At 39.6% G+C, this 24,277-nt stretch overlaps 1 protein-coding gene across 4 annotated transcripts in view; it reads left to right on the top strand.

Annotated features, from left to right (window-relative positions):
• Nucleotides 1-15,878, top strand: part of LOC117951808 (complexin-1-like) — a 54,215-nt gene extending 38,337 nt beyond the window's left edge. For all 4 annotated transcript variants that reach the window (XM_034883727.1, XM_034883729.1, XM_034883731.1 and 1 more), the window contains exons 3-4: nucleotides 6,283-6,458; nucleotides 12,235-15,878. In XM_034883727.1, coding sequence (XP_034739618.1) covers nucleotides 6,283-6,458; nucleotides 12,235-12,429 — 371 coding nt within the window. In that variant the 3' untranslated portion in view covers nucleotides 12,430-15,878. The remainder of the gene's footprint in view (nucleotides 1-6,282; nucleotides 6,459-12,234) is intronic.
• The last annotated feature ends 8,399 nt before the right edge of the window (nucleotides 15,879-24,277 follow it).

Here is a 24,277-nt window from a genome sequence, read left to right as displayed (position 1 = left end):
TGGTGACCTGCACTCTGTGTGCAGGTCACATGCGTGCTTGCGTTTTTGTGTTTGTGTGTGTGAGTGTGTGTGCGCGTGTGCATGGTCTGCCTCGTCCTTGGTGCCTACCTCAGAGGTGATAAATATCTCCTGTCCCTGCTCGTTCATCGCCAAGGCCAGACTTTGTGAGGCTGTCTTCCACTGATAATTGTTGCGAAGGTGATAAAGCACAGGAATGATGTCCCTCAAGCCTCCATGTCCCATGTACCCCAAAGATTTTCTAAAGTATGATGTGGAGGAGGAGTGGGTTCCTTTGTGTCCTCTTTTCATTTCTTTTCCAACACATGACAAATCATTCTATTTCTATCCAATTTGCCAAATACTTTAGTTGTTGACATGCTTCCTGTATTTCCACTTGCTCTGCTGCTGGGGTCCTCTCTCCGTTTGGCACCTACACATCCACTGCCTTTAAGTCACTCTTTGTTTTAGTATATTTTGGTTTATCTATCCCTCAATCCTAGGTTTTAGACTAAATTTAAATACAAGTCGAACAATGAAATTACTGTTTGAGGATTTTTGTCGTACGAGCTACACCTTTCACAGCAAAGGAGCTCTTTGTCTTGCTCAAAGACACTTTAGAGGAGATTAAACTTGCCAGCATTCAGCTACAAAATAATCGACCCTCGGTCATCCCAATGGAGAAGCAATTTTCTGAAGGGCTTTCTCCTCTCCTTTTACCCAAAGGACAATTGTCTTCCAAAAACCAAATGATTCCCCTTGACTGAGTCAATAGTTGTCAAGGACCGGCACAGACAAAAAGTGAAAAGTGACTCAGTGCTGCTTTATCGAAAGTTTTTTCTCATCTTTTCAAGGTCTGACATAAATAAATCTTTGTGTAGGAGTCAAAACTCAGCCACAGATCTATAAAAGCATCACAATGCAACTGTGACATTAAAGTACTTGAAAGGTACTTCTTAGTACCTTGGGAACACGATAGGACCTTTAATGATATATTTACTAGATTGCACCTTCACTATAACTTTATTTATGAGAATTTACCTTTTCAAAGGGTACCTATATGTACCTTTCAGAATGCCTTATATATTGTGTACCCATTTTTGTAGGAAAGGTGCTTGTTTGTACTCAGCTGGAGACATGTTTGTACCTTTGATGGTAAATTTGGGAAATTTGTACCTTTGAGAACTTCATTGCACCCTTACTTTATCTTTATTTCTGAGAGTGTAAGCGACCTTTCAAAAGTAGGCAAGTTCTGTGAACATGTTTTTCTTACTTCATAAACATCACACTGATACCAGATTGGTTCCCTCTCCCTCAGCTACACCCTAACTGCACACAAGGTGATTATCAAAATTGATTGTGTAAAATCTGTAGCATCCTTGTTAAAAATAAATTTAGAGATAGATCCCAAAAGGATACAAGTTGTTATGGCAGACATTTCAGCAATTAGCTATTTACATGTCCAGCAGACACAGAGCATAATGAGCAATAATCAGAGTTGTGTTTTTCTCCGCCTTTTAGCCCAAACATCAATATACTGTATTCACTCTGCTTTTAGCTCTGTTTTGGCCACCACCGAGTGTTGAGAAAAATACTTGGTTCTGTAGTTGTTTCATTTTGTTTACCAGGTCTTTGCTAACTTTTTAGTGTGGTTGTGGTCAGGTAGATTGTTTTTCAATATTGCATACTAACAGATGGCGTACTACATACTGGTTGTATAGTACCCAGTATGTAGTACGTACTGTAGTAGTAGTACTGTCTCAAGAATGTATTGCATACTGCATACTAAATTAACAGTTAGTTATGCCATTACCAGCAGACTGTTAAACACTGCAGTATACTCAGTAGGCGATTTGTAGCAGGTAAAGAAGGCGCATGCATTTTAGCTGTTTTTCCAACAAGGAGGATGGCATGGCTGTAAAACTAAAACACCTTGCTAAAAAAGGTCAAGACGAGCTTTTTTGTCTTCACTGTGGTCCTGTAACATGACTAAAAGTTTGGGAATACAACCAACGGAGGACACAGAGAGACAGAATAACACCTCAAACATTTTGAGCATGCTCTCTCACTGTCCCTGTCCCAATGTTTTTGCTTTACGATAAGGCTCCCTTGGTGGTCATCCAGCTTTGGAACCACCATCCCCCCAACCCCGGGCAGGAGACTGATGATGATGGTGTGGACGGGTGGTGTTGTCCTTGGGGACCCGCTGGTCGGCAGCCGCAGGAACGCTGAGGACTGGTGACAGATGGGAGGGCAGGGACATAGAGTCCTTGAGCTGCTCCCGCTGTTTTCTCTCTCTTGCTTTATCACTTTTTTTTCTGTTTTCCGTCTGATCCTCACAACACCCTTTCCCTTTTTTCAGATTTCTTTCTCTCTCTTTCTCTCAATCTGTCTCTCTTTTTCTAGCCGTCCAGTCTAATTTTTCTTTATCTGCCTGTTTCCTTGAATCTTCTCTCTGTTCCTCAGGACTTTTCCTTGATATGGATTTCTCGATTATCTTTCGAGCACCATTCCCCTTCAGTCTTCTATGGCATTATTCCTCTTTTCTCTTTCCTCAATACCACCTGTTCTCTTTTTTCCTCAGTGCTCTTTTCCATCGTTGTAAATGTTACGCTAATTTCTAATTCATGCACTTTCATTTTTTTCACTCTCATTCTACAGTAGTTAACCTCATTCCTCTGTCCTTGTTTTTCTCCATCTTCAATGTCAGCCCTCTCTCTCTTTTTCTGTCCACAAGGGACTCTTCTCTTGTGGTCTCACCCGTCCATCAGCCTGATTCACGCAACTCATGCACACACAAACACACACTAGTGGAAACACTCGAATACACCTGGAGGACACATACTCCATTATACTCTCTGCTCTGACAGCCCACAGTGGCTGTGCACACTTACAGGAACACACTTGCACAGAGTTAAGAGCTGTATATTTTTTTCCCATTCCTTAACACTCAGCAGAGCCTCATCCACACACACAGAGCACCACAGATACTTCCAGACACTCTCCCCTTGTGTTTTCACACACTCTCAAATTCTAAAGCCAGCATTTCATGTAACTCTGCCAAGTCTAATCCACCGCCTGACCTGATCATCCATCACGTCCAAAGTGCCCACTGAATCCTTTTCAGTTTCTACTTTTATTCTAACTAAGCAGAGAAAGCCTTCTCCTACTTTTAAAATTAGCCTTTGGGTCTCAGCTGACCTAAAAAAAGTCCCTTTTAAGCGGTACATGTTACGTTTGCACTATGTGGTAATAGAATTACTTAAAACCATTTTTAGCCACCCTAGCGATGTGCTTCTGAGGATGGCAATGGATAGATTGGCGTGACATTTTCTACAGACATTCAATCCACAGAGGATCCACAGAAGCCTGCTCAGCCTGACTTTTTCCTTTTTATTTCATGTGAGGTTGGAATCTTTTTTTACTAGTGAGATGCCTCTGCAACTATTAAATGGATTGCCATGAACTTTGGTGCAGATAGGTATGGTAACCATGGGATGAATCGTAATGACTTTGGTGACCCTCTGACGTATTTCTCTAGCACCACCAGCAGGTTGACACGTACCGTTCAGAGTGAAATGTCTCAACATCTGTTGCTAGACTACCATGCGATTTAATGTAGACATTGTCTTTCTCAAATTGTATCCCCATCAACCTATACTTTGGCTTCAGTATTTATTTAAAAGTTAGGGTTTCTTTACAATGACTATTACTGCATCACAGAGCTGCTAAAATGACTGCAGACTCTTTTTTCTTGAGTGATGTTAAAGACAAGCAAGTAAAAAAGTAATAGTGATACCTTTCCAGCTGATGTCCTGACTAGTTTTGATCTGGTGTTTACAGACATCTGATGTTCAATCAGTCTCTTCTTTAGGTCTCTTGCCATTTATTGTTCCATGTGATGTCATTAAGCACAACTGTCCCATTGGTTCCTATTTTGTGGATGTACCAGCACATTACTGAAAGTGTTAAATGGTTCTGGTTGATAGGTTTAGATTAAGATTAGATTTTGTCACATAAGAGATTTTAGAACTCCTTTATTTGCAGTTGCCCTTTTCTACCGTTTTAAGTAATGAATCGCTCTGATTGTGGTGAGGGATGACTTATTCATTGTTCTTTCTAATTGAGTACTTTAGACCATGTTTCTCTAACTGCAGCAACGGCTCTCAGCTCTTCCTCTGGAGCTTTTTTCGCTCTGCTTACTATTCCTAGACTCCACAGCTGGCAGCGTTTGACGACACCAAGGCTTTTGGGAACGACAACTGTCACACGCTTCTACACAGCAACTTTGTTACAATCAGATGAGCTAATTAGCCCTGAGCATCGAGATTAGTCATGTGGAAGCTTGGCAACATGTGAAATACAAGAGATAAAAGGGCATTAGTTGCAAAGAATTCAAAAACATCAGGAGTAAAGTAGGCACCAAAATACAGGTGAATCTGTCTGATATGACAGCTAATGTATACTGAAATGCTTCTCTTTTAGAATAATTGTACTAATTAACTAAACGAGATTAAACAGATTGTCAGATTTAGTTAATCATGTGTCAAAAATGCTACATTACCGTATATCCACATTGTAACCTATTTTTATACACTTGTAATAATTTACATTTTAGTAGCCATCATTTCTAATTGGAATGGGGGAAATAGATCATAATAATAGTAGTATAATAGTAGAATATTAGTTCATGAGATATATCTTGGTACTTTTTGTTATCATGTCGTGGGATTTTAATTTGGATCATCAGACGCTAAAGTTTTACCAGTTGATTTTTTTTTAAATGTTTCTGTTCAGCTTGGACACAGAAGAATCTGATATCCCTGAAGTGAGAAGGGATTTTCTGCAACAGTGTCAGCTTGCTATCCATACAAGATTTGTGAAATCTCCTCAAGCTACCAGCAACTAATCAGGCGGAAAGTTTGCAGGCCCATTTAGCAGTGTGGTTTGGCCCGTGGGGCAAAGCAGACAGAAATATTCTCCAAGACTAGTTCTTATGATTGTTACTGCAAGAAAATAACTCTACAAGGTTCTGCTTTCTGAACTGACAAAACAAAATGCTTTCTGTGAAGGACCATCTCTCTCTGGATGTTGTTTTCGTGTTGCACAGAAGTGAATGGCAGCAAACATTATGTTGTGGTTGTACACATTCTGTACGGTTAAGGTTAGGCAATTATAAAACAGATCAAGAACTCTGGTCTTCACCACAACCTTCACACCCTTACTCTCTACATCCCTGCACAAAACAACACAGGGTACTTGTTACCAGATCGGTATTGGACATTGGAGGTCCTAGGAATACTGGTGTAGTAGGACAAAACACACCAACTGTGTGATGGCATGTGAAGCATGTCATTTGATGCTTGCGTGAACACACGCCAGATGCTCCACACAGAGAAGCAGTCAAGGTACAGCATGGTGTCAGCGCTTGAGACAGCTTTGCCAGTGCCCGCAGGTTTTTTATTAAACCAGTCTTCATCAAGAAGAGGACTTAATCAAACTGACTTTTTTTTTTCATCTTTCTAGACCGACTTTTGCCATCATCAGAAAAATAACCATAACATTTACACTTAAAATATGAAGCTATGCTCCAATTCAGAGCAAGTAACAGTCAGAGCAATGGTAGGAAATGTCTAATTTTTTAAATAATTAGCCGTTAGAAGTGAAATTAGGGGAAAAAAAGCCAAAGCTACAATACAAGTCGGAATTGTAATAAACAGAACATAAGAATGAGTGTATATTTGCTTGATCTCTTGTTTAGACTATCTAACGCGTACAGACAGACGATGGGATTAGTAGCAGAGTGACCCCTGTGTCGATTTCTTATGGTTCTTTCAACAGCACTCTTTTGTTCGCAGGGATTGACCCTTAGTCCAAGTTGACACTTGAAATTCCTGTTGGAGATATCAAGGACAAAGTGAGCAGCACAAAGGCAATCAAGATAATTGCTAATAATTTATCTCAGACTCTTGTCCGTGGCCCTCACCTCTTGTTCCATCTATTGTCACACTTGACACAAAGACACTTTTGTCTTTGGTTCACTTGAGGGAAGATTGTGGTGCTCTTTCATTGGCCTGAAATTGATTGAAATACAAAGCAATATACTATTGAATCATCAAAATGTTAGACGTATAACTGTGCACACAAAATGCTTAGCAATAGCTGATAACTGAAATCTATTATGTGCAATTACTGTGAATTGCCGGTATCACTTGTTAAAAGATTTTTGCCTGACAATTTGTATTATTTCTCACTTTTCTCTCTCTCTCTCACCCAAAACAACAGGGGCCACCAAAGACATGGGCAAGATGCTCGGTAAGGAAGAGGAGAAGGATCCCGATGCTGCTAAAAAAGAGGAAGAAAGGCAAGAGGCACTGAGGCAACAGGAGGAGGAGAGGAAGGCCAAATATGCAAAAATGGAGGCAGAGAGAGAAAACCTTCGACAGGGCATTAGAGATAAGGTAAAAGATTCTTGTTGGCTTGTGGAATCATTGGACAGCATCTGAATCCGGCTTTCCAAAACTGACAAACAGACAAATATGCCCACTTTAAGTAGTGATTGGCCAGCTGTGAAAGTAAACAGGATTGGAATGTGTCTTTCTAGCTCTCTTTTAATTCTTTACACAATTATGTCTGTCACTTTTCAGGTGAACATTTTTTTATAACACACAATTATAACACCATGAATGCATTTATAGAGAGACTTGAAAGTGTTCACCGTCATCTCTGTTTGTATGATTGATCACGTACTGAACCCTTAATGTTGCCTGGATTACTTTTTTTAACTATTGCAGATACATGTATAATAACTTTCTGGAAAATGTTGATTTGTTTTTAAAAATGTCCCTATAATATCCGATTGAAGGATGACTTCATTACAGGAAGACATGTTTTGCAGCCATGTTGTTGGCTCGTATGTCGAGTTTTTACCCCTAGCATTTCTGCCAGCCTCATAATACAATGGCAATTGATTAAATTCCACTTTTATTTTAAAGACTCAACCGCAGCGTGTCTTTGCCGAGACATTGTTTGCAGTTAACCTGGGTAATCTAAAACAGTTCTCTGTACTGTGAGGAGCATCCCATATGTTGCAGACGGGTCCGGTTCATGAACACACCTGCGCTGTATGTGGTTCCTTTAACACAAACGGGGTTCCTTGGTGATGGAATTCCGTTTTAAAAGCTTCAAACTGATTTCTTTTTCTTATTGACCCCTTTTTTTGTCTCTGCAATATTGTCTTATCTTATCTTTGATAAAGTCATGCTTACTATTTAATTCATCTGCAGTGAAATCATAACATAATATAACATAATATAAAATAATGATTGGCATCAAAAGTGCTGCAGCTTGCAGTCAAATGTTTCTCTTGACATTACTAATATTTCATTGAATTTTTGACTTGACCACTCTTTGAGAGCTTTCAGCCTGGATTTCAAGCTGTTCCATGTGTAGCCCTTGTGAAGCTGTCTTTGAAATGCAGAACTGATTGTCAAACTGACATCCAGTGGACCTTTAGTTTGGTTTTGGAACGAATAGAGACAAGGGAGACGGAGCGATATGACAGCATATCTTTGGAAAGTGTTTGATTATGGCGAGTGCTGAGGGGCTGACTAAGCATGAATGTCTTCCCTTTCAACTGATGCAGGTTTTTGTAATTTTATAACAAGTCTGAGGGTGAGAAAGAGACACACTAAGACAGATTGCAAGAGTACAAAACAGAGGGGGGAAAGAAGAGAACAAAGAAGACAGCACAGGAGGATACAGAGGAGACATCCAGCAACCAATCACACCCATGTTTATATAGTCTGGAAGAAACATTTCTTAGGTAATGAACTAACACACATGATTCCACTCATCAAATCTAGTGCAACAGAAGTTATTCTAAATATGGATAAGTTATATTTGTCTCCATCTATGTTGGAATATCTCTCATCTTCACTGTAAAATAATGAAGTCAATAATTTACATACGTACTATTAATATTTCCTACAAAAAGGATAAAAGCATTCATGTCATGTGACTTATATTAATGGTCTGTTGTCATTGTAGCCACAAGCATGCAGAGGATGAAGAGATGAAGATGAAGAGTATTAGATTATGGGCCCTAAGTAAAGCCCAACACATGTTTCTTTGCTAGTTTAAGACCGACACAGTCGTCTATTTTCCGTCCAGCGCCCACGTCGTTTAAATAACAAATGCACCATCACGGTGCAAATCCACCATCATAATAGCAATGCGCCAAGGTAAAAACGCGCTTGGTTTTTAAAGGGAATGGGAGATGAAACTCTGATTGGTTTATTGCATGTTATGCCCAAACCACACCTTTGACTTAATGAAGACATTAAGTACAAACCTTTGAGCCTTTTTTCAGACATCAAACTAACACAAGTGTATTTGGACACGCCCTAAACACACCTGTGCCAGGCCCTTCACGTGGTGTGCTTAGATTGTTGAAATAGGGCCCATAATGTCTATTGTCTTTCACTGATAGCTTTTTTTTGCTGCAGCTTCCTGCTGATAAATTGTTGACCCTTTATTTACAGCAGGAACTAGTTTGGCATTTATTGCTTTTGCATTATTCTTGAGGAAAACGATTTGCCTTTAAGATCACAAAGCTGCGTCTGATTAGCTGACAGGGGATGAAGAACTTAAAGGAGATGGAGCCCAAATGGTCTCACTGGTTGCAGGAGGAATCCTTCAAATTTAGTGTTAAGCAAAATATAAGACCAGAAGTGTAGCAGCCAGATGCTGTTATTCATCAGTGTGTTTTAGCCTTGAAAGTCTTCTATTACAAACATTCATCAATTTAGTTGTTATTCTTTTAGAAATGATTTCCAGACTTTAACCACTTACACATTAAAGAATGTCTCCTACTTCCCTTCCATTCTCCTTAGTTTTAAAAGCAGATTTTATTGAGCTGGATGCAAACTTAAAAAAGGCAAACAAATTTGAAAAATGGCAACAACATATTTAAAAACGTTAGTGTTTGCATACTTTTCCCTATTTCTCCACTTTACTCTAAAAAGACACACACAGATGATTATACTGCCCCTGCTATGAAAACATCTTCATTGCGGAAATAGACACTAGTCTTCCTTCTTAAAATATTTATTGCTGCAGAATCACATTAACCGGCACCGGGGTGTGCAGCAGAGAGGTCATGGAAGAGTCCAGCTCATTTTCCACATCTCTGCCTCAAGATCAACCATCACTCAGCCTGTTGACCTTCCTGTGCTCTGCAGTCCACCTGTAGTCATTCTACTCAAACTGTACTTTAGGTAACAGGGAACCCAGATCCAGCACAGTTTCATCAAAACAAATGCAATCAAGATAATGACACTGAAATGATCTTGAAGAACTAATATCATCCACTCCCCATCTGTTCATATTAATAAAAGATTCAAGTTCAATTATTGGAGAAGTGTGTAAGCTGACATGGATCATTAGTGGTACATCATCTTAGCCTGTCCAGACTTGTTTGTTTCATGTTGTCATTGTGCAACAACCTTATCCAAAATATCAGCATGCAAGAGATTCTTTCAAACAGGGGTCTTCAACGTTTTTCAAGCCCTGAACTGAGAGAGAGACGGATCAGGGACCCCCTACTACATGTATTATATCAAATTAAGATTCAAGTTAAACTGGGCCTGCAAAAACATGTGGGTGGCCTAAAGACTTCATTTATACCTTTTTAAGTGCAAAGATTGCAAAGCTTTCAAAAAAAAACTGTTAGCATGATTTTATGAATCATGTTTTATTGTTAAATGTGACACAGTAATGTTATATAGGAATAACTGTATCGGTGGATAGCTACCCTACCTATAGGCCAGAAAGCCTATCATCACTGTGTTTGTTCACAGGAATTTTAATTTTTGAAATGACTCTTTGTGGACCCCCTAGGGGTCCTTGGATCCCTTGTCGAAGATCTCTGCTTTAGACTGTATATTGCTGCATCAATGTCATTACATGATGTAGTTGAAATTGAAAGTTTTTTCTTGAACTTGGAAGCATCCGTCCATCCATTATCTGGAACCAATTATCCTATATAGAAATAGAATAGGAATCCTATTATAGGATTGTGCGGGGTAGGGGGGGTGGGTAGGAGTTGGGGTACACCCTGGACAGATCACCAGTTAATCTTTGGGCTGACTACAATTGATGCTCATTCACTACGGCAATCTAAAGTCAATAATTAACCTAAAGGAAATGTGAGAACCTGGGAAATAACCCGTAAAAACGGGAAGAACATGCAAATTCCACACAGAAGAAGGACCTCAAGCACGGCCAGCGGGTTTGCCAACCACTGCACCACCGTGTTGCCCCAACTTGAAAGTAGCAGTTGACAAAACAATCTCACCCACAAGTTCCATTCAGTAGCTTTTCCAGACCTTTGGATCATTTCACACAGGCTTCTCCAGCTGATGTAATTTGTCCAGTTGTTGTTGTAGGTGAATCTGCCAGTGTTGCCAGCTGAGTAGCTGAGAGACAACTCAAATTGCACAAGACAGCTATGAGTAAGGCGCTGAACATATTTCACAGCTGTTATCATTCTTTCTATGTTTAAATTGCAATTTTGTGTTCGTTCTCCTCTAAACACAGTCTTGATTTAATTGAAGTCTGTTGTGGCTCAGGGCTTTGTAAGCTAATCGTTAGCATTGTACATTATTCAGCTTGTGTGCTTCTGCCTATAATTGGTACATAAAATATCCCGAAAGGTCAAATTAGACAAAGCAGCAGTTAAAACTCCCATGTGCACTGCCAAACACACACGCACGAAAACAACATTTCCCTTCAGCTCCAAGCCTACATCTAATTTAAGAAATCGATAGTAGCTGCTGTTCATGCAGTACCCAAAAAAGCTGCAGTACATTCTGCTTGAACCTAATGAGGAAGCAGCCTGAAGCTAATTTATGCAAATGAAGAAATGTGAATTAGTTCGCAAAAGTACCCATCATTTTCAACAAATTTACCTCAATTGCATAAAATGATCATTTCACGCCTCACGCATCTCTATTTTTTAAGTAAAGTAAAAATTGCCACATTTTGAAGTCAGTCACAGTATTCTCAGCAGTGAGTGAGTACAAGGCTCACCAGGCTTCCTTTTTGAAAAGTTCTTCCCACCTTTATTCTAAACATAGAAATCACTTCAGACAGGAACAATTTCGTAGATTTAACCATTTATTGCAACAAATGGAAATACAGTTGTGCAGACAATGGTTTAATAACCAGCCAAGCACCATGCTAAGCTGAATAATACACCTTAACCCTAACCCTACCCCTACCTACCCCCCCACCGATGAGGAAGAAATCACATATAAAAGGGCTGCCTTGATGTAAGAATGGCTGTGATTGGTGTGTGCCTGATTGGAGTGATAATTCAATCAGCAGGCGGATGACTTCCGTGTTCTGAAGGAACTAAGGCTAAGCTAAAAATAGTGTTTAAGTTACAAGGAAATCACATTTTTGTCATGGTGCCTCACTTCTGCCGTTTACACAGTTTCTGAGGGAATCAGAAAGTTAGCTGAGACAGGATGAGTTGTGTACATGGACTCTCCAGGAGGTAGAAATAAAGAAAATGAAAAGAAATGGGACAATATGCTTTGCAGTGTCACGGTCAGGTTTAGAGGCCTGGCCAGAAGAACACTAGAATGTGGCTTTAGGGATCAAATATGGAACGAATGTGTTTGGTTAAACATGAGTAAAAAAATCGATCTACAAATTGTACTTTCACAGTAGGAGCATAACCAGAGCCCATTGCTCGACACAATGCAATAGGGACGGCACCAAAGTGCTGAAAGAAATATTTTGGAAATTGAACTTACTGAGAGTTCTCATGTGTGTGCGCACATTTTGCAGCAGGAGCCAAGAGGCATTTAGCCTAGCTTAGCTTACAGACTAAAAAGTAGGGGGGGAGTTATCCTTCCCTGAAATACTATGGTTTAATGGAAAGTGATGGGATTTCCTGGAGTTTCCCCTTGCTTTTAGTCAATATGCTAAGCTAAACTAATTACCTCTCAGTTCTAGTTTCATAGGGAGTGGACAGAAATGAAAGTGGTCTTAATCTAAATCAAATTTAAATCTTTGAAAGAAAGGACATGAGCGTCTTTCCTGAATTGTCAAACCAGTCCTAGAATTTGTTTAAAAAAAGGTTTATCTTTAAAACAATGAGTCCTTGAGCAATACATCTGAATGGGGCCTAAAACGTTTGCCTTTTTTTATTTTGTCCGTCCTGTGTAGTATGGCATCAAGAAGAAGGAGGAGAAGGAAGCAGAGGCCGCGGCTGCTATGGAGCAGGCCTCCGAGGGCAGCCTCACCCGTCCCAAGAAGGCGGTTCCCACCGGCTGCGGCGACGAGGAGGAAGAGGAGAGCATCGTGGACACGGTCATGAAATTCATCCCGACCCCGCTCATGGATATGTTCAATAAAAAGTAACAGTGTTGGGTGAAATGTGATTAACTTTGTTAATCTACTTTCATAACGTGCGTAATGTTCATCGAACCAAGACTACTGCCGTATAACAGCCTGCCCCGCCTAAACCTGCAATCACACTTTTCTCCACCCTCCAGCCCCTTTAACCCAACTTCTAAGTTTCCTGTAACGGCGCCACCTGGCATGACTTTGTCCTTGATTTAAAATAGCAGATCCTGATGGTGATATATACTTATAATACTATAAGAGTATGCAACACCAACACAGATCTAATGTCTTTACTTCAAGGCAAGTCTTATGCCACGTTTTTTTTATGTCAGGCACTTAGAATGAAATCCGATATCCCCCATCATTCACCCTTTTTGTTTGTAAATAGCCTCTGGTTATGAAAAAAGAGAGAATTATATATGAGTGAAATATGACACAAAACAAGATGACTAAGAGTATAAGCCATATTTTTAACTTTTAGGAAATTATCCAAATCCTATCAAAATTTGATTGAATTTTCCTGTTCTGTTCTTGCTAATATTTGATACATGCAGTGTATATAAATACCTATACTTATTAGTTTTCCGTTGTGAGGAGTCACCCTGTAGACTGTCCCCTTTATGTTCTCTTTGGTTTATTGTGAGCGCTGGTAGAGACAAAACATTACCTGTAAAACCAGAAAGTGATGGAATTCATTTAAAATAAGACATTTTTGTTTTGTTCACTTTTTTTTTTATAAGCATGCAGTTAACTTTTGTGAAGTGAAGTACATATTTGGATACCATTGCATTTGTTATGATGAAGCAAAATACATGTAATATTTGAGGCAATAACTGGTTTTCCATTTTTATTTAACTGACATCTCGTCTACCAGTTGGAGATCATTGACTTTGTGTGTGAAATGTTCTTCCACGGGGAAAACTATGAATGTTTCCCATACGTGACGTTTGTCTCAAAGCTATTCAATGGCATTCTTACTATAAATTCCCTTTCTGTACATGTTTATGTTTGAAAACTCAGTTTTTCTAAGTTCTGTGGCAGGTGTCGCTCGCTCTGCTTTTGCAGAAGCATGTGTAAATCTTAGACCAGGCTAGTTATTTTGGATTTTTGTTGACATTTCCATCAACTCTTTTTGTAAGAAGAAAAAAAAATAATGAAACTTCACAAACACAACCATGTTGTGATCACGCTATATGTGAACAGACAGTGACAATAGTGCAATATATTGTTCGAGATGAAGTTGTCCTGTGTCTGTTGGTTGAAACTAAATCAGCAATAACAGACAATCTTCAGTGTTGTGTGTCTAAACGTTCTCCTTACAGTAATGTGTTAGTCGACATTAAAGGCACAAATGTGTCTGCATAGTGACAGTAAAGCCTTTGTATACTGTGGGTCAGACATTATTGATTATAGAAGAGAACGGGTGGGGGGAGGGGATTTGTTTTGTGTTGTCAGAAATGTTCAGTTGTGTGTTACAGAATTTGAGCAAAAGCAGGATTTGTGTTTGAAAACAGTTCAATTCGCCGTTTGGCTGGTGATTTCAAAGGCAGACATTGACAATACATGCTAATGAGAAATTAGATGAAAAACATGAAAGCACCATCACCGTACAAGAGAAAAAGTTTACCTGCTCAGTAGAGTGCAATCTGCCCTGCTTGTAAATGTAATGGGGCAAATTTAAAGGGGGGTTATATTAGGATGAAATCTAAGATTTCTCCATATGTCTTGTTTCATGTCCTTCATTCCACAGTGTCTTGTTAGAACATTCCAGATATTTCAGACATTCCACCAGACTTGTGCTGGTAACTCATAAACGTGGATATTTACAGTCGGCCTCGGTCGATGCCTTTGTTATCCTACAAGTATCATGATGAAACTTACATTTGATGTTGCTATAGCCTGAAAGTCGCTACAATGAAATACACATATGAGGATTCACGACTTGACCAACTAAATGCAGAGTTATTTATAGCTGCCGTGTACAGAAAAGAAAATCCCACACAAAGTTTAAGGGAAAGCCTAATTGTGCTATTAGCAGAGATCAGTTCAAAGTTGTGAAACAATTTGTCAGAAAATGTTTTTGTGATTCACATGAGCACATTAGCTGTAGAAGTCATCAAGGTTTTCTTCATTGCCACATTGCCTGTTTTTATTGAGCTATAGTTTAGCATGAAATACCATTAACTCAGAACGTGTGCATTCTTGTGGCATAGACGAGGTAAATCCATCGCTTTGTGAGCTCTGTAATCATGTAATCAAAATATTAAAAAAACAGCAGAGGGCACATTGAGGTCACCCGTAGAGCACATTTATTAAAACTTGTTGTGATTTTCTGGAGTTATGGAACCAAACATCAACAACACATGAATCCATAATAAGAGTAGTTATCCAATCAAACCAAAGAATAGTGCTGGTAGTTGTAGGCTCAGTCAAGAGGTTTTATTGTATTTATTTACTGCATCTTATTTATTCTGAAATTCTCAGGTATTTTAGCTTTGAGTTTGAATAGAAGTTTAAACCATAACTAGCCTTCTCTTTGCATTATTAGCCTTGGACTTAAATTGAACCATTTCATTGCCAGTGGCATAGAAAGCATACTGAACACCAAGTTTTAATTATAAAAGACTCTTCTTTGGCCCAAGAATATTCCAGAAAGCTATGATTACTGCCCAGTCAACCCAAGTAGACGACTTTCCCAGCGACGAAAACTTCATCACCAAACATCATCAGCGTGAGCAGTTCATCAGGCTACCAGTGAATCTTTTCTAAACTGGTGTGCTCTGAAATCCCTTCACCCTTTGCATCTAATCCACTCTCATCCATGTCATACACCCATTCATCATTATCTTCTAAATGTCAATTGATTGAGCTCTAAATGGCCTATAGACTACTGCCCAAACCAACTGCCCAAGTCATGCGTCATCAATATGTATTCGCCATGTCAGAAATCCACTTCAGTTTGAAGTCATTCATTTGTGCCGCTCATACAGCCATTAATGATTTAAAAAACTGCCTGAAAAATATGACACTTAAAAAATTACTCCTTTGATGTGACTTGAATGTAACTGTCTGATGTTTCTCTCTCTTTGCATCTGTCTTTCTCTGTTCTGTACGTGTTGAGAAGATGCTTACTGTCGTGCAGTATTTTTCCTTTCGCGTCTGTAGCCAGTCCTGTTTATGTCCTCTGGTGGTTGGTATTTTTGAAATTTGCATTCTTTTGTACTGCGAAATCTTCTCACCCTTCTCCCTCCTCTCTCTATCTCCCTATTTGTTGACAAAATGTATGCATGCTTATGGTGTGCGACGTAGGCAAGGTTGTTGATAATCGTTTTGTGTCTTCTATGTGTTTCAGAGCTCCACCTGTTAGCCTCACTGCATGCCATTATAGACAGATATTTCAGTCTGTAACTTTCCTGCAAAAATGGAATCACCGCACACTCTGAGAATAAAGTGATTTCATATAATTCATCGTCTTGTGTTTCTGCATTCAAAAAGTTTTGTGTAAAATTAAAAAAATACACGGAAGCAGACGTGTATTTCTGGTTGGGGAGGCAAAATCATCGCTGTCTTTAGGGACTAAGACGTGTGTCACAGATAACGTGTTATTGCATGGCATTCGTTGAGGAAGTATATGTGCAAAGACCTTCAATGTACAGTATATCACATGTTGCTTTTTCTGTTAGTCATTCCTGTTTTTCATCTTATCATGGCTGTTGCATTTTCTCTCAGAAGGAATTTCAACATCTATTCAATAAAAGCGAAAAGGGCTGTAAACAGAATGCACTGTGTTGTTCCAATTGTGATTGGAGGGTTTTTCAAAAAGAGAGACTTTTGAAAGTGTCACAGTGAGCACACCACAGGGACGTCAAAGCGATGCAAATAGCATCTCTCTCATCGCAGTTTGATCATCATAAGTGGGTCTGTGATCGGCGTACCATTTAAATCAAACAGGATGATTTAAATAATAATGGAGAAATGCCAAGAAAGGATTAGGGACGGCGCTGACTTCAAAGTTAGGTTTAATTACAGCACAAAAAGGAGGTTGGCAGAACAACTAAATTTATTTGATTATGATGCTTTGACATTTTCAGGTTTATTACTTGTCAGACTATTGGTTTGGATTTTAACTCAGGGTTCTATTGAAAAGGTTGCTGTCATCACCTTTAGCATGGACTGGGCCAAGCTTGTCATTTATATCCCTTCCACTCATACATCAGTACATTTCACTTTTAAAGGTTGGCTGCCATGTTAATCTTATTATAGGTGCGGCTGTGTCTTTACAAAAAGGCAAAACTACACATTCATTTGTTTTGTGGTTCAGCTTGTACTTAAATAAGTACTTTAATGTCCCTGATACAGCAGACAACGTGGTGTTTTGCTGCCGTACTTCAATAAGCACATGTGGTTTGCAGAGCAGGGGGAAACAAAATCATTCTCACTGTCTGTTGCAACAGATGTTGAGTCATTTATGCTCTGCCAGTTCCTCAACAGAGATCCCAGGGACGGGTTGTTGTTATTATTAGCATGGTACCAGCAGTAGAGGCAATGGCAGTAGTATTAAGTTTGACTATTGACTACAATCTCTTTCCTTTCCATGAATAAAAAGTGTACCTGGTGTAGTCCATAACAGCAAATGAAGTTATAAACAAGATTTCAAGACAATGTCCTTAGAGTCAGGTGAAAGAAGCAAGACTGACAGTCGTCTTGTGCATTTTATAGTTCCACTTTTACAAGCATAGTAAAACACCATATACGTGCAGCTTCAGTGTTACTAAGATATGGTTATGATAGGAAACTAAAACACTTGGTTAAGGTGGGAAAACTTCAGTGAAATGGTAAAATATCTAGATCTAAAGTCAAAAATTTCTTAACATAATCCACCACCCTAAACTTTTCATCCATACATTCTGCCATGCTGCTTTAAAGAGTACCTCAACAAACACAACAAAAAAGAAAAAGAAAATAGCAAAATGTTTCTTGATTTAGTATGATCGTCACTAAAAGTAATCTTACACGTCTCATAACGCGACAATAGCATATTTTGAAAATACTTAATAGTGCCATTGCACATAAATACTGTGTCATCCTAAGAGAGCATGGATTTAGGTTATGTAGTCCTTTAACATTCCATGCTAACCTTCTCTATCCTTATGTTCATTTTGGATGCAAGTTTTATATATGTATTTATTAAAAATGTAGTGGATACTAGCCTTGTAAATGGCTGCTTAATGGCTACTGCTTAGCCTGCCAGCTATGAGCTGTTTTAAGTTTGACTCAGAATAACTAACTGTCTTCAAGCTGCATTTAGTAACACACTAGAACATGGGTGAAACTACATAGGTGACAGTTTTCTTTGCCATCCAGCACTAAATTTGCATACCTCACCGGTCCATTCACCAAGCTTTGTTTGGAGGTGAAAGCCATTTTCCAGTGCAGCTTTATAATGGCACCAGTTGGTCATCCAGCGACAGGACTGCAGAGCCTCTGTGGGTTGCACCGTGATTGCTGCGTTTTCACCACTTCAGGCTGCTCCTGAATTCTCCCTGCAGGAAATGGAGGTATAAATCAATTCCATTAGTATTTATGCTCTGAGGTAGCCTTTTCAGCTCGAGCTGCCTCTGTGCTTTCGGAGCAGCACTCAGGCTGCAGGGGGGGCTTGGCTCTATTGGTAGACATGCAACAGTCAATGTCAATTAACTGCTCTCCACTGGGCACCAGACCCATAAACCAGCCAGTGTGCACAGACTAGAACTCAAATCTGGAAAAGGATTGTTTTCTTCCTGTGGGTAGATGGAGATATTTCCCTTCATGAGAAAACATGGACAGAATTGCTGTGACCAACAGGCTGTGCTGAAAGCTGATAGACAATATGGTAATTTTCTGAAGACCTAACCCTCAGACAATAGTGGCATATTAAAGACGCTAAGGGCATATCGACTGCGGTGCTGCCCTGCCCTGCCCTTTTTTTCCAGAACTGCCTTGAAAGCAGAAATAATCCAATTTAATTGGACTTAGAGACAATGAGGGTGGGTTTATAGCCCCAACCTCAAAGCCTGAATGAAGTTCATGAAAGCCTTAAACACGCATTGTTTCTAAAGGCCAGCAAGGAGCAACTCCCCTAGTTGCCAAAAAAGTATGATTGCAGAGAAGTCTAAGAGAAAATGACACAACATTTTTGCAATGAGGTTATGGTCTCTCAGTTGCAGTTCTTCTTCAATACAGCATGGTGGTCATTTGGTAAATTATGGTCCCATTTCCAGTTAAGAAGTTTGATAAAGCAGGGTATGCTTAGAGCATAGCTCCCCCCTCTCTTCTAAATGGGGTCAAACATGATTATGGCTAAACAAATTAAGAATGTGACGCCAAATCTCAAGGCATAGGGGAGTCCACAAACCAATGGGTGATGTCCCGGTGGCTACATACACTTTTTTTACACAATTTACTCAACCCATTTGCCAAACACAACTCTACAATGTCAGTTACGCCGCACAATCCATCTAAAGTTAGCTAACATTAGCCACTCTAAGCTACTGGCAAAACTCGAAACTTTCAAAATAGCCGAGGTCTGTTTTATTGCCTATAACCTTGTTTGTATTATTTCTTCTACTGTAGTCATGCTTTAGGATTAAGATGCTTAACGACATGAACCCCTGTCTCTGGTGTCCATTTCGAATGTGATACACAATTATTGGCACACTTAAAAATAAAAAACTACCTTCCTCACCTACTTCCTCCGTTGGCACTCAGCAGTGCCCAAAAATGTGCTTGTTGACGTTCTAAGACATGACATGAATTTTTCCTAATTTTACGTGTAATTGCACTTACATGGATTGAAAGTAGTGTTTTTATTTAATTCAGTATCATTTCAGTAACGCTGTGAAAAGCTGCTCCACCCATTGACATCTGCCTTCATCAATGAGATCATGTGTAGTTTTGGTAAAACCCTGTCTCTAAAATAAAAAAAACATGCTTATGAGTAAAAGTAAACAGTTCTCAGGACAACAGACTGCACATAAACACAACAAAGTCAGCATGTATGTTTTTAAATGACATAGCTTTGTTTGTGAGAGCAGTGTGAACCACAGTAGGGTCTCAGATGTACATGGAAATGTACAGTGTGACTAACAGTGCATGGCCAGCAGTGCTGAATTTCCACATTCCGACTAATACTCAGAGACAGGCAACCACCGTGAAAGAGCTCTGTTTCTTTTCTCGTACATCCAGTTGACACACCATCTGCATACAGATTCTCTTCTGTATATTTTGACTATATGCAAATATACGCTTGAGAAATGTAATTAGTTTGACTGCTAGTAAAGTCTCTTCCTCCACCTTTCAGCTCAAGTCCACGGGACCTTGATAAGTAGCCAATCACAGCATCCTGGTGAAACTCTGATTGACAAGTCTATTGACCTGGGATCGCAGCAGCTGCAGCGGCTCTGACGAAGCTGTAATAGGACCGTTTTAGTGAATAAAGTAGCCCTGCCCCTCCCGTATCAACGACAGACGAGGGAGCTGACTTTCCATTCAGCTCAGTGACAAGAGGTCTGATGTATTATAAGGCATTTAATTTCAGCACAGGACTCCGAGGGGACACTTCTCCATTTCATTGTGTGAAAAGGAGCAGACAAAGGGGCTGAAAAGGATTTTCTTTTTTTTATGGTTAAAGAGCACTCTTGACCTCAATTAGTGAGCATTTCTCCTTAGAGTGTAAAGTGCTAGCTGGCATATGATGATGTTGCCACACAACATCTCAACCGTCTAATCGCATGTGGAGCCTTGCATTATACATAAAATGTCCTCCAAAAATACAAGATGTAGAAATGGAGAATGAATACTGCATGCCCCTCCTTAAGGATTTGAAGGGAGTAAACAGAATTGTTTGCCATGTCTATAAATACTGCTGTGCTTCAATAACTTTTCCTTCAGGGAAACTGTCACTCCCATACTGTTCTGATGTGCTGCTTCTCCTGCCTGCCAAAAAGTAAATCTTCTTACAGTTAATTATACCAGGTGTGGTGCACATTCAACGTGTGTGCCTCAGAATGTCAGTTTGTTTGTGGTAATCCAATTCAAACCACAAACCGTTAAATGCCATATTGTTGAAATTGTGTTCGCTTCATTGCCTTTTTAGTGGTTTTTGTCTTCATGTATCCAGGCGTGATTGTTGAGTGTTATTTATTTCCTTTGGTGGTGGTGGTGGTGGGTGATATTTGTTGCACATTAAATTGACAGCCAACGCAGGAGCTCATCATGGGGGATGATGGAGCCCAAAAAGTGGAAGGAGTCAACAGTTTCGAACACACAGGTGTTGGGGGACGGGTGGGGCTGTGTTCTTCCTAAAATCCAAAACCCTCTCCACTGTCTTAAGAGTGGTCAGCTCCAAGTTGTTGTGACTGCACCAAGTCACAAGATGGTCAATCTCAATAATGTTGGCGTTATCCACGAACCACAGATGCTTGACTGACTGGTGAAGAAGATGTCAAAATTTGTCAAAACTACTTTCTTCTTCTGAACAGTACACATCATAGTCATTCATTCGTACATTTTAAGCATCCTTAAGCTGCCTTCTCTTGTCAGAATTGCATTGTACCCTTATTTCTCATTAGAAATATTTGTGGCCTGACCCAACCCTGCAGTTTGAAAGCAAAAATGGGCTGAGCTGGCGACCCCCACAGGGAACAGAAAATCTTCCTCTCGTAAATGTTTCTAATGTGTTTGTTGCTTGTCCGTCTCTCAGCTCTTGGTTGCTACCCTTCATAAAACTGTAGTTAACATGATCTATTCATAAACAGGCCTACTGGTAGCATAGCACAGTTTGAGTCTATTTCTCAGCATGCTGTAATTACTTTCCAACACAACACACTTAATATTACAACACATTTTGCTGCGCTAAATCTGCAGCCTTATTTCTCAGAAAGTGCTCCTTTGGATTAAGCTCCGCTGAACTGCAAAATTGAACCGCCAGTCGTCTATGGAAATTAGATAACGGAGGGTAATGCTCTGAGCCTGACATCTAAATTTTGACTCTGAAGTAGCTGTGGCACAGAGTTGTGTAAAACAAATCCTGCTTTCTATGGCTTTCAAGGCCTTGTCCAAGTAGTGAACAGGGCGAAAGAGAAAAGAAGGAAATGTGAGTCATAGATGCAGATGGTGCTGGGTGCCATTGGAAACACTGTGATATCTTATTACCAAACTGTTTGATGAAACATCTGGGACTCCTCAGACCAAGTTCCCTTGTTGCATCTCTTATTCCGCCCACATTTCCTCTAATCCAGGCCTGAGTTGAGACCATTTGATCCATCCAGAAAACAAATTACATGTAGCAGGCAGCCTAATTGTCTCAAATTTAATTTAAGACACTCATTTGTTTCATCGTCAAGAGATGGGCCAAGAGTTATGCAGAGGGGCCCTGTGCTGCTTCAAGTTAATGGGCAGCTTTGAAATTGAAATGCTGGCTTTTGTGTGAGAAGCACCAGGCAAAAAAAAAAAAAAACAGGATAAAAGAGGATGTCAATTAATGTGAGATCCTTATCAATGCATGGTGTTATATGAGATCCATGTACTTTAAAGGCACTGCTCCCCTAGCTGCTAGTGTAGCACGTCCTCGTATTCTGCTTCTGACTGGCTAGTAGTCCTTACCTAGCTACTGCGCATGTAGGACACCCAACAAAGATGGAACAGAAGAGAGATGCCTCACTCTGTAGCTAAAACAGAGAGCTCAACACACAGGGTGAAAAGAGGAGCTGCAGCAATGTCCAGTACAACACAAATATTGTGTTTTTTGAAAATTAAACCATGTAAACCTCTTCTGTTATAACCTGTAAATACAAATAAGAAAAATCTGAATTCATCTGAAAATGAGCATAATATGAGCACTTTAAGCATAATGTGCCATATTTTTGCCTTAAATGGTTAACTATACTGATTTTCAACATTCAGATGTAGTATTCATTCATTCATTTGTATGCTGCGGGGTATCTCAGCATTAACATTTTCAAAGTCTGCAGTCTCGTTTACGTTGCAAAGCACATCTCCAGACCTGAATAATTAAAGCTTAGAAGCTAAACACAGAAGTTTTCTTTTAACTAAATCTGAAATTATCTGATTTTACTTGTAACGTGATAATCTTTAAAGTCTGAAAAGACATATCTCTTTTTAGACTAGCAGAATCCGCTTACAATTAGCAAACACTTCATTTGGAGATAAAAATGAGACAGCAGGATTTATATATATATATATATATATATATATATTTATGTATTTTTTGGCCCAAATGGATGTTTATGGACTGACAAAGCTGGGGGAAATGGCTATGCTGACATTCAGAAGGATCTTCTGGGGACTGGGGTGGATTTCTTGACCCATGAATGATAGAGAAGAGAATAAGAGATAATTTGAGTGTTAGGTCTCATCAGTCACTCTTCACAGAGCTATGACATACAGTAGCAAGTAGTACCAGTGAATCTTACATCACTCCTAAGGTTTGTGCTGTATTAGGACCCAATAAAGACTTTTCTTTAAATGAAAACATCATGGCAACACATGGCCCTTTTGTTAAACACATGCAAATGTGCAAGTATTATTATAAGGTGCAAATAAGACTGCTCATAAAGCCAGTCAGTCAGAAACTGCATAATATTGCTTGAATGCATTAAACAATGGTTATTGTACCTGAAACACATACAATATTCTCAGCAGATGCAGGGCAACAACTGAAATTCTCACAGTTCAAATTGGACCTAAAAATAGAAACAGAGAGGTTGAGGTAGACTGTTAGCAGTGAACTGCCATGCTGTTGATGTGGGCTGAGCTTGGGTGGTGGAGGTGGAGGTAGGAACAGCTATGAACCATTTGCTCAACTGGGTTGTAATTGGGATATGGGAAGGTGGAAGACATGGCACTTTTACACTTACAGTCCCCATAAAAACCACAGGGAGTATCTAAGAGCGCACAGAAGTTGTGTCACACTAGATTCCAGAAAATAGATAAGACTAATCCCCTCAAAGTTTGCCAAATCCCTGCAATATTTCCACAGAAAAAATGTAGTTAAAAGAATGTGTTCTAGTCATTTTAAATGCCATTTAAAAATAACAATAATACTCCAATTCGGAAACATCGGGCTGACCTTCTAGACCTAGCTGCATTGCCATTAAACAACAACATTTAAATCTTATCTTGAAGCTGCAGCGATTGCCACGATTGACACGTGACAGCCATAGTCTGCTGCTAAATACCCGAAAATGTCCTTTACAACAGATTTAGGAGGACAACGTTTATTTAATCAAATTTAATTAGGTGTGACTGAAGGAATTTTGTGGAAAAGATTAGCTCATTCGAGGCTAGCTTGTTGCTTTATAGTTAAAAGGCCCAACAAAGGTATGGTCCACACACACAAGTGATGTCACTTCTTTTAACTCTGCGAACCCCCACCTAACTGCCCACATTATTATTTCCTCTCCTTCCTGCAGTCATCTTTGACCCTCTGTGAGCACACCATCACACCTTTATCATTCCAATTAGTTCATGAAGTTCCAGTAAGCCAACTGTGTGTGTGTGTGTGTGTGTGTGTGTGTGTGTGTGTGTGTGTGTGTGTGTGTGTGTGTGTGTGTGTGCCAGGTTTTGCTACATTTGTGGGGACCAAAAACTGTGAATACAGTATACTTATTGGGACCTGACAGCTTTGTTGGGACTAAATGCTGGTCCCCATAACGTTAAAGGGCTTTTTGAGGAATAAGACTTGGTTTTAAGAGTAGGGTTAGAGTTAGGTTATGGTTAGGGTTAAGGTAAGGGATAAGGTTAGGCATTTAGGTTTGATGGTTATGGTTAGGGTAAGGGTAAGGACTAAGGTTAGGCATTTAGG

Source organism: Etheostoma cragini, chromosome 10, assembly GCF_013103735.1.
Source record: "Etheostoma cragini isolate CJK2018 chromosome 10, CSU_Ecrag_1.0, whole genome shotgun sequence".
Classification (NCBI taxonomy): Eukaryota; Metazoa; Chordata; class Actinopteri; order Perciformes; family Percidae; genus Etheostoma; species Etheostoma cragini.
Note: the sequence above shows the minus strand (reverse complement) of the source record. Positions and strands in the feature narration are given on the sequence as shown.